General features: G+C 55.6%; 1 protein-coding gene across 2 annotated transcripts; it reads left to right on the top strand.

The window, feature by feature from the left end:
- The first annotated feature begins 658 nt into the window (after window positions 1-658).
- Srf (serum response factor) lies at window positions 659-10006 on the top strand. 2 transcript variants are annotated; one of them, XM_041656161.1, is made up of 7 exons: window positions 659-1551; window positions 3062-3328; window positions 5171-5432; window positions 5931-6050; window positions 6887-7078; window positions 7458-7534; window positions 7710-10006. In XM_041656161.1, the coding sequence occupies exons 1-7, from the start codon at window positions 1033-1035 to the stop codon at window positions 7803-7805; spliced, it is 1533 nt and encodes a 510-aa protein (XP_041512095.1). In that variant the 5' UTR covers window positions 659-1032; the 3' UTR covers window positions 7806-10006. The 2 variants fall into 2 exon arrangements, with proteins under 2 accessions (XP_041512095.1, XP_041512096.1); XM_041656162.1 differs by lacking the exon at window positions 6887-7078.
- The last annotated feature ends 145 nt before the right edge of the window (window positions 10007-10151 follow it).

Genomic DNA, 10151 nt, shown 5'->3' with positions numbered 1-10151 from the left:
TCTGTACCTCCTCCTCTTCCAGATGTGTGCCAAAGACCCCCCAGTGGAGAGGATGAGGAATGATGTGACCTCGCAGCTAGACTTGTGGGAAAGTGTTGATCCTTTGAAAGGAGAGAAGGGGAAGTGGGGGAGTGGGGGGGTGGGGGGTGGGGGGTGGGCGGGATGGGACGAGTGGAGCCGCTGGGCTGGAGGAGTCACACTCACACTCCCTTGGCTCCAAACACTTTACCTTCCCCAGGAAGTGATGGAAGCGCTCCAGTCTATTCCTACACTCCTTCGCTGGAATTAGGGAGTGTTTTTCCTCATTTGCTTCCAACCCCCAATCCACTCAGGGGTTCCCTCTTCCCGGCGAGCCAGTATTCCAGTCCTCTCCTAGGCTTCCTCGGTGCCAGCCCCTCTCAATGCTCCACCACGCTTCACCCTTTGGAGGCGGAGCTGGCTCTCCCCGACTGTTCCTTTAAGGAGTTGTCCCCGCCCCTCTCGGAATCGCGGTCTGACGCGGGATGACAGCAGCGAGTTCGGTATGTCTATGCAAATAAGTGTCCCCTTCGGGCCAATGGGGAGCGGAGGTGCCGGAAGCGCGGACCAATAGGGCGGGGGCGCTGGGGCTCACCATATAAGGAGCGGCCTCGCCATAAAAGGAAACATTGTATCTCTTTATATGGGGGGGGGAAGGGTTGGGGGATACCTCCGCCGCCAGCGCGTGGTCCCGGCCCCCTCCACCCGCGGTCTCGGCCGCGGCCAGCAGCCCCTGCCCCCCGGGGGACGCTGACGGCCGCAGGGCGCGCCTCCCCAGCACACGGACAGGGGGCGCTGCGCGCGGCCTGGGGCAACCCCGGCCATAGGGGCAGGAAAGTAAGGGCCCAGGTCGGCCCGGGCGTGCAGGGGCCGTGGGTTCGCAGCGGCGGCCGCGGCAGCGAGAGCGGCTCTAGCAGCGACGGGAGTGAGTGCCCGGTGGAACCGGGAAGCCGATGGCGGCGGCGGCCCCGATTCCTCGCTGACTTGCCTGTCCGCCCTCCTGCATTGAGCGCCATGTTACCGAGCCAAGCTGGGGCCGCGGCGGCTCTGGGCCGGGGCTCAGCCCTGGGGGGCAGCCTGAACCGGACCCCGACGGGGCGGCCGGGCGGCGGAGGCGGCGGTGGGACTCGCGGGGCGAACGGGGGCCGGGTTCCCGGGAACGGCGCGGGGCTCGGCCCGGGCCGTCTGGAGCGGGAGGCTGCAGCGGCAGCGGCGCCCACCCCGGCGCCCACCGCCGGGGCCCTCTACAGCGGCAGCGAGGGCGACTCGGAGTCCGGCGAGGAGGAGGAGCTGGGCGCCGAGCGGCGCGGCCTCAAGCGGAGCCTGAGCGAGATGGAGCTCGGCGTGGTGGTCGGTGGGCCCGAGGCAGCGGCGGCAGCCGCCGGGGGCTACGGGCCGGTGAGCGGTGCGGTGAGCGGGGCCAAGCCGGGAAAGAAGACCCGGGGCCGCGTGAAGATCAAGATGGAGTTCATCGACAACAAGCTGCGGCGCTATACGACCTTCAGCAAGAGGAAGACGGGCATCATGAAGAAGGTACCGGAGCCGGAGGTTGGCGCGCCCCGGGGGGACCCGGAGGGTGGGTGCGCGCTAGGGTAGCCCGGGAGCGAGACAGAGCCGAGGCGGAGGTGAGAGGCGGCGAGTCCGCAGAAGGTGTGTAGGAGGGGATGGTTGTTCACGGGCCGAGCGAAAGGGGAGGGGCCGCCGGGGAAAAGTGGGGAGAGGGGAGATGCTGCGAACGTCCGGAATCCAGGGCTTAGGCGCCGAGGTGGGAGTGACCCGCGCGCGGGAGAAAGAGGGACCTGAGGAGTGCCGGAGTGAAGAGGGGCCGGCAGGAAGGTGGATAACCAGACGCGGGGGTCAGCCGATCCACTGTGTCCTGGTGTGCGGGAAGGGCGGTGGGAAAGGGAGCAGAAGGTTTTGAGATGAGCAGGCTGGAGTTGGATGACAGCAGTGAGCGAGCGTGAGTGGGAGGAAAGGTGGGCATCGCTGAGTTGTGCGGGCTTGAAGGACAGGCAGGGTTAGGGACCAGGTAGGAAGGCTGGGCGGGAGAACTGCTACTGCCTTGAGGACCCGCAAGCAGGGACCAAGTCCCGCCCTGGCCATGTGTCTTCCGCTGCTTTCTCTGGAAATCTCATGCTGCCCGCAGGACTGGCTACAGAATCACCGTTCTTTGGGACAAGTAGGGTTTCCAGCTCTAGGGCGAATCAGTGCGTGCAGTGTTGGGGACAGAAAGATCTGTAGAGGTATCTTTTGCCAGTCGATAGTCTGTGAAAAGTGGTGAGGAAAGGGGTCGTCCTGGAGTCTAGGAGATACAGGAAGGGATGAAAGCAGAGGAACTGGAAGACAACCTATAACCTGGGAACCAGTGTTGTTATCTGTTCCTTGTAGAAGCTGGAACAGCTTCCAAGGTGGGTGGTGCAATTTAGCAGGGGATCCCATCCCTGGGCTCAAGGCAGAGTATCTGTTGCAAACTTGGTCTCATCGGTTTGGGCACTATCTTATCAGTAACCCTTGATCAGGTTTTGGGAGAAGGTAATAAGTACTGTGGGTCTTCCCTTGTCCTTCTATCCCAAGGCAAAGGAAAAGGGCAGTATAGCATTACAGGGCAAAAGGAGTTTGGCTGTGGCAACAGGTTAGAGCCTGTGCAGTGTCCTGGCAGGAAGCATGGGCAGTTGCACACTTAGATGACTGTTGTTACTAATGTGATGTGTGAATTCAGCATGGTAGGATCTCACTGACAGTGAGGAGGAAGAGCATACCAGGTAGTGTTAAGGGATAGCTAACTGGGTCTTTCTGTGTCCCCTCGAGGTTATATGCTCAATCCCTGGAAGCTATTTCTGTTTGCTTCGGGTGTCTGCAGTCCATGGGACAGCGTCTTCAAGGACATAGGTAGCTTTGCCACTGGCAGCTCACCTCCAGATATCTAGATAGGACCCTGCTTCAGTCACTAGAGGCGAAGGTCATCGCTGGAGATCACCACATAATTTCCCCAGGGAAGTAGAGAGGAGATTCTGACCTGCCCATCTCCCTCCCAACTCCCCAGGCCTATGAGCTGTCCACGCTGACAGGGACACAGGTGCTGTTGCTGGTGGCCAGTGAGACAGGCCATGTGTATACCTTTGCCACCCGCAAACTGCAGCCCATGATCACCAGTGAGACCGGCAAGGCGCTGATTCAGACCTGCCTCAACTCGCCAGACTCTCCACCCCGCTCAGACCCCACCACAGACCAGAGAATGAGTGCCACTGGCTTTGAAGAGCCGGATCTCACCTACCAGGTGTCGGAATCTGACAGCAGTGGGGAAACCAAGGTGTGTTGTTGGGGTCACCTGTGTAAAGGGAGGGAAGAAAAGAAGGTCCCTTTCCTTTCTTGGCCTAGTACAGGTAAACAGATATTCTTCGGGATGTGGAGTGGACCAGGTTAATGGTCCTTATCCTAGGAGACAGGTGTCCATCCTCCATTCCTGACAGGAGGCCGTCCCCCTAGATAAGCGGGCGGCCTCCGTGCCCATATAAGGCCGGCTCGGGCTCCACGCCGGCCTCCCGCCCGCAGCCCGCCTGCCTGGCAAGGCCTTTGCATTCCTCCCGCCAGCTGTCTCCCCGCTGGGGGCGGGGGTGTAGCTTAGCCCTGCCCTCCTGGCAGGCTGGGAATAGGAAGGGAGCCCCCGAATCTAGGGTCCTGGGAACCCACTGCTGTTGCCAAGAGGCTGTCAGATTGGGCAAGGGACTACCATAATAGCGAGCCTCATCCCGGGTGTTCGGGATACCCGGCCTGGGCTGTTAGGGAGAGCTCTGGCCGGCTACTAAGGATGCCGGCTCTAGTTACGCCGCCTCCCCCTTATTCCTGGTAAGGAGAGAGGGGCGGGTCTTCCTGCTTGCTGTCTGTGGAGCTCCACCTTCCGGGTGCTTAACTAACTGACCAATGGAAGGAAGCGGCACTGTTTGCCTTAGCAACGCCTCTACCAACCAAAGGCCTTGAGGCCGGTTGCTTAGCAAACATCCCGGGCTGACCCACCCCGGGTTTTTGAATCAAGTCGGATCTAGGCCTAGAGGCTTGTTTCTCATCTCCTGGCTGCTTCTTCCCTACTAGAAGAACAGAGGCCCTTAGAGGAGAGAGTCAATACTCCAGGTGTCCCCTTGTTTTACTTACTTGTTATCTGCAATCATTTTCTGGTGTGTGTAGGCCTCATTTCTTTTTTTTTTTTTTTTTTTTTGGTTTTTTGAGACAGGGTTTCTCTGTGGCTTTGGAGCCTGTCCTGGAACTAGCTCTGTAGACCAGGCTGGTCTCGAACTCACAGAGATCCGCCTACCTCTGCCTCCCGAGTGCTGGGATTAAAGGCGTGCGCCACCATCGCCCGACCTGTAGGCCTCATTTCTGTCCTGTGGGTAGGTCCCCTGGTAGTTGGTCTTTGGCTAAACTGCATCACTGTCAAACCTTCATGAGCTTTCTTTGAAGATCCCGATCCCTGCCATAGAGCCCATCGGTTCAGAACCATAAGAACCCTTTTGAAGAAAACTTAAGCCCGACCCTCTCACGTTTTGAAGAGGATATTAAAGCTCATAAAAGGGAAGTTATTATCTCAGGGTCACCCAGTCACTGCCAGAGCTGAAAACAGACCATGAGTGAGTTTTGTGCAGATCCCTGGGGTGGAGAACAGGCAAGAGTTCTCACTGTGTTTGTTTTGATCTTGATGTGAGCTTAGATGCTTATCTCTGAGTGGTTTCGGGAATTCCACCCCGCTTAATCTTCTTAACAGCCTCTGAGTTAAGTAATTGTAGTTTTTCATTGTTTGTTTGTAATATTTATTTATATTGTCCTGGAACTCATTATGTAGACCAGACTGGCCTTGAACTCACAGATCTGCCTCCTCTGCCTCACAGGTGCTGGGATCAAAGGCAAGCGCCATCACACCTGGTGTTATTTTTAAGTTTTGAGACAAGGTTGCACTGTGTAGATGAGACTAGACAGCCGTTAGGACTTAGGCCATGCCATCATACCCAATAGCATTAGGACTTGCATGGTGCAAGTAAATGGTATAACTAGGGTTTTAACTGACTGAAGCACAGTTTCTGCCTGAGTTCTCAATTCACACAAAGCTACTGCAGGGATGAAGTCTTAGAAGTTCACTGCTCCATCTTTACTCTGGGTATAGGACACACTGAAGCCAGCATTCACAGTCACCAACCTGCCGGGTACCACCTCCACCATCCAAACAGCACCCAGCACCTCAACCACCATGCAAGTCAGCAGCGGCCCCTCCTTCCCCATCACCAACTACCTGGCACCAGTGTCTGCTAGCGTCAGCCCCAGTGCTGTCAGCAGTGCCAACGGGACTGTGCTCAAGAGTACAGGCAGTGGTCCTGTCTCCTCTGGGGGCCTGATGCAGCTGCCTACCAGCTTCACCCTCATGCCTGGTGAGTTACGAGGGGCAGGGAGAGGTTGGTTCTCCCTGGGACAGATTGAGACTATAAGAGTGACTTTAGGGCTAGCCCCAGGAGGACTAAGAGAAGGTGGACATGGGTTAGAGTAAAAGAGAATCCTCCTATGTCCAGTGAGATCCCTGCTGGTGGGTAGGCAGTTTGAGCTCTTCAGTCTGGTCTGGTCTGGCTAGCTCACCCCTAGACCTCTGTAACTGTGGAGATAGTTGTTCTGCTGCTTCTCTGATGTGACTGGAGGGCAGGTTATGTCCTTGATGGGTTAAGGATAGCTCTGGGTCAGCTGAGGAAGACGGAAGCAAGGAGAAAGAGGGAAGTCACTTCATTCTGGACGTGAAGGACCTTTTCAGGTCCCAGGGGAAAGTGATAGAATTGGGAACAAGTGTGCGGGTCCCTGGGACTATAGTACTCCAGCATCTTTGGTGAAGGCGACAAACTGCATGGGATGGAGCCCAAGTAAAACACTGTGTCTTGTAGGTGGGGCAGTGGCCCAGCAGGTCCCTGTGCAGGCCATTCAGGTGCACCAGGCCCCACAGCAAGCGTCTCCCTCTCGTGACAGCAGCACAGACCTCACGCAGACCTCCTCCAGCGGGACAGGTATAACTCCTTGTCACCCCCTCCCCTCCATGTCCTGCCTTCCCACAGGAAGTCTAGCAGAAGGTGCTTAGCAGTCTGGCTCCTGTATTGAGGAGCCCAAGGGAATTTACTAAAGGAGGAACTGGGGTTTTGGTCTCATGTTTATAGAAAAGCCAAGTGAGCGGGGCTGGGGTTTGAACCCTGCTGCAGTGGGGATGTGGAGTCAAGGAAGAACTAAGGAAGTGCTGGGAAATTATTTGGTCACTGCCAAGGAAGAGGCAGTTGTATTCGTCACCAGATGGGAGGGCATTGCAGGTCTTGAGTGGCTGTGATTTCCCTCAGCTGTCTCTGGTCATTTCAGAAATTAGAGCAAACTCTCACGAGTAAGTTACTGTCATTCCAACCTTACTTACTACAGTGTGGTCTAGGGCCCAAGTACCTAAGAACTTGGGGTTTTCAGAAGCTCCAGTGTTACCTCAAACCCAGTGAGTCAGAATTTGCACTTTAACAGGTTCCTGCATTGGCTTTGGAGAAGTGATTGTCTCAAGGATGGACTGGTTAGTTGTAAGTTCAGGAAGGGGAGAGGAAGGAGCAGGTGTAAATGCAGTGAGTAGTGCAGTCCCCGGGAGAGGGCCATCGCTGTGATGAAGGGTCTGGGAACAGAGAATCGGATCCTAGCATCCCGCTCAAAGAAAACGTCAGGCTCTTTTTCAGTTGATGGCAGGGAACAAAGAAACAATCTTTTGTCAAAGTTGTAATGCAGAGCATGGTCCACAGATCCTAGAGGCTGGACTCCTGGGGCAGGATGAGAGAGAGCAGTGGGAATCAGCTCCCTGATGTGTATCTGTGTTTTCCAGTGACGTTGCCCGCCACCATCATGACGTCGTCTATACCCACAACTGTGGGTGGCCACATGATGTACCCTAGTCCCCATGCAGTGATGTATGCCCCCACCTCGGGCCTGGCTGATGGCAGCCTCACCGTGCTCAATGCCTTCTCCCAGGCACCATCCACCATGCAGGTGTCCCACAGCCAGGTCCAGGAGCAAGGTGAGGGAAGGGTCAGGGCTGAAGACAGTAGGGCCATTTCTCCCTTCTACAGGCACTCAGATGTGCCCCAGCTCCAACACTGAGATGCATTCTCTCCTCCTATTTATGTCTCTCCCCTACGCCCTCTTATATTCCTGCACAAATTCGCAGACTTGGATATTCTCTCACTCACTGGACAATTGTACTTGTTCATTTGGACATTCACACACACTTAAACGCTCGCACTACAGGCACCCTCATGCATTGCATGAGACACTTTGGGGCACACATCCTTTGCCACATGTCTGAAGCTCCCCAGTCACTTATATATATCACACCTCCGCTATCTAGAGATCCTCCTGAGCACGAAAGTGAGTATTTCCCGTGCTTTTCGATGCAGGTGGTGTCCCTCAGGTGTTCCTGACAGCACCCTCTGGGACCGTGCAGATCCCTGTTTCTGCAGTTCAGCTTCACCAGGTAAGTGGGCGAGGTGAACCGCCACCCCCTCTCACCCCTTCCCATTCAGCCAGTCTTCCCTAGCCAAGGGGCCCATCTGTTTCTGCTCAGGCCTGTGTTGGATGGCAGGCCAGCAGGGGGCGCCTGAACCTGCTTGTCTTCCCTACTCCCTCCTCATACGCCTCCTTCCCTGCAGATGGCTGTGATAGGGCAGCAAGCTGGGAGCAGCAGCAACCTCACCGAGCTCCAGGTGGTGAACTTGGATGCCACCCACAGCACCAAGAGTGAATGATCCGCCCGCCACCCTGGACAGACGGCCACGGGACGGCACCACTTATTTATTGTTGCCTTTTCACGTTTTCTTTACACACATCGACTGGCCGAAGGAGGGGGCAGGGAGGAGGAGTGGGCAGCCACAGGACTATGCCCTCTCACTCCAGCCAAAGAAATGGGCCTGCCTGCCCTCCACCTGCCCTCCCTCACCCTCCCCTCTTTCCTGCTCCACCAGTCATGCTGTTGATGGTAGAGCCGTCCTCCCTCCTCAGACCCCTTGCCAGCTTGGCTCAATGTTTGCCATGAGTATTTGCTTACCCAGTGGGACTGTGCCCACCTTCCCACTCACAGGCCTTCTGTGGGACTGGGCACAATGTCCCCCTCTGAGGAAGCATTTGGGGCCCTCTCTCCAGCCTCTTTGGTGACCTCTGGTTAGTTCTGTGTGCCACAGTCTGGGTCAAAAGAGCCCTGCCCCTGCCCCTCAGGGAGCCAAGTGGGAGAGATGGGGGTTTCTTCCCTCATGCCGCCACCCTCTGCCCCCTTCAGCTCCCAAATGACTGGGCCTGTGCACTGGACAGGTTACTGGGGCCACCTGCCCTGCCTTGCCGCTCTTGGGTTGGAGGGAACCTCCTGCGTTCTCTCTTCCCCTTTGTCTTCCCCCTTCTCCCAGCTGCTTTACTTAAAAGTTGATTTTGAACTTTTTATTTGAGGAGATGAAGTGAAAACAAATCTATAAATATATATTTTTAAAATATTTAACTTTTTTTTAATGGCGTTTTTCTCATCCCCCCTCCCTGCCCAAACTCCCCTTTCCTGGGGAGCCCTTAGGCTCTCTAAAGCTGGCTGGACCCCTGGGGACAGCCACCCCATGAGCTGGGGGTCCACCAGTGTGTATGGGGGGAGACTCTGGGTTTGCCCACGTCCTGGCTTCTTTCCAGGAGAAAGCTGGGGGAGGAGCCCTCAGGCCATGCCCCCAAAGTGGGGGGAGGGTGACCCACAACCATAGGCCTCTTTTGTCCTGTAGGGTTGTGACTAGGAAGAGGGAGACCAAAAGTGGGTCAGGGTGGGGGGGGTCAGACAGAGGAGATTTCATTTGTGCCACAGCATGGTCATTGCAGTCTTGTGTTACCCCAGACTTGCAGCTACCTGGGGCCCAAGTTGCAGTGAGCAGGATGGGGTCTGGGAGGTGGGGAGACACAGGAATGGGGGTCACATGGGAGCAGCTCTTGTGCTGAGCGCAGCAATGGAGAGCCAGAAATGGGCAGCTCTCCCAGGGAGTGAGCAGCTACTGTAACTTTTTTAAATTAAGACAAAAAGCCTTGAAGAAAATGACTTTATTTTTCTAAGTGTAACCTCAGTATTTATGTAATTTGTACAGGGCCATGCCCCACCCCCTTAGAACCTGCTTGGGGACCTTGAGGGTGGGCTAGCATAGCAGGAGGGTATTTTACCCTGTGTCAGAGCCAGCCTAAACCACCTGCTTCCAGTGAGGGAGCTTTTTCAGGATGGCACTTGGGGTGGAGTGTTAATCCCTTGCTACTGCCCTCAGTAGGCACATACCTGCTTCTGAGGTTAAGTGAGGGGTGGGGAGGGGTTATGCACAGCCTAGGTATCCCGGGGATGATCTGCTGACATGTTGGAGAACCTCCCAACCTCTAATTCCCATTGCTATCTTCCCCAGCTGGGGATGCCACCATTCTAGGCTTTCTCCTGGAAATAGTTGGGACCTCGGGTGGCTTTCAAGACTGGGGCATGGTAAATCAGGGGTCAGAGTGGAGGAGCTTGGGACTCAGGTCTGTAACTGCCCAGCCCCTTTCTCTGCTCTTGTCCACTTCACCACCCCCTCTCACTCACCACTCCCCCAACACATAGGAGGAGATGTTAGTTCCTCCTCACAAAAGGTAGATCCAATGAGTGAATCAGGCAAAGTGCTTAGAACGTGTGCTGTGTGACTGTGGCCTTGGGAGAACCTGCTTGTCGGGATTGAGGTGGCATTTATATGTGCAGCAACCCTTGGTGTTTCCCTTCCTAAGTGGCTCTGGGGTGTGTGTGCTTATGTTTGAGTGAATGTCTGTGTGAATGTGGGGTGTATGTGGGTATATCAGTGGTTTCTACTTCCCTGGGATGTTGACCCAGGAATAGTGGACATGGTCACATCCTATGTACAGAGCTTTCTTTTGTATTAAAAAAATACTCTTTCAATAAATGTATCATTTTTGTGCACAGACTGGGATCTTTGACTGTGTCTTTGGGATCTTCGCAGCATAGGGAGGGAGGAGGGATGCAAACTCGCCTAAATTCTGCTCCCGATTGAAGAAATCTGGGCTAGGGACTTTCTTGTTATGCATGGTTTTGCTAACAGATC

The sequence above is a fragment of the Microtus oregoni genome, unplaced genomic scaffold (assembly GCF_018167655.1).
Source record: "Microtus oregoni isolate MIOR12 unplaced genomic scaffold, Mior012 000007F_ref0000211, whole genome shotgun sequence".
Lineage (NCBI taxonomy): Eukaryota > Metazoa > Chordata > Mammalia > Rodentia > Cricetidae > Microtus > Microtus oregoni.
This window is presented reverse-complemented; position numbering and strand designations above follow the sequence as displayed.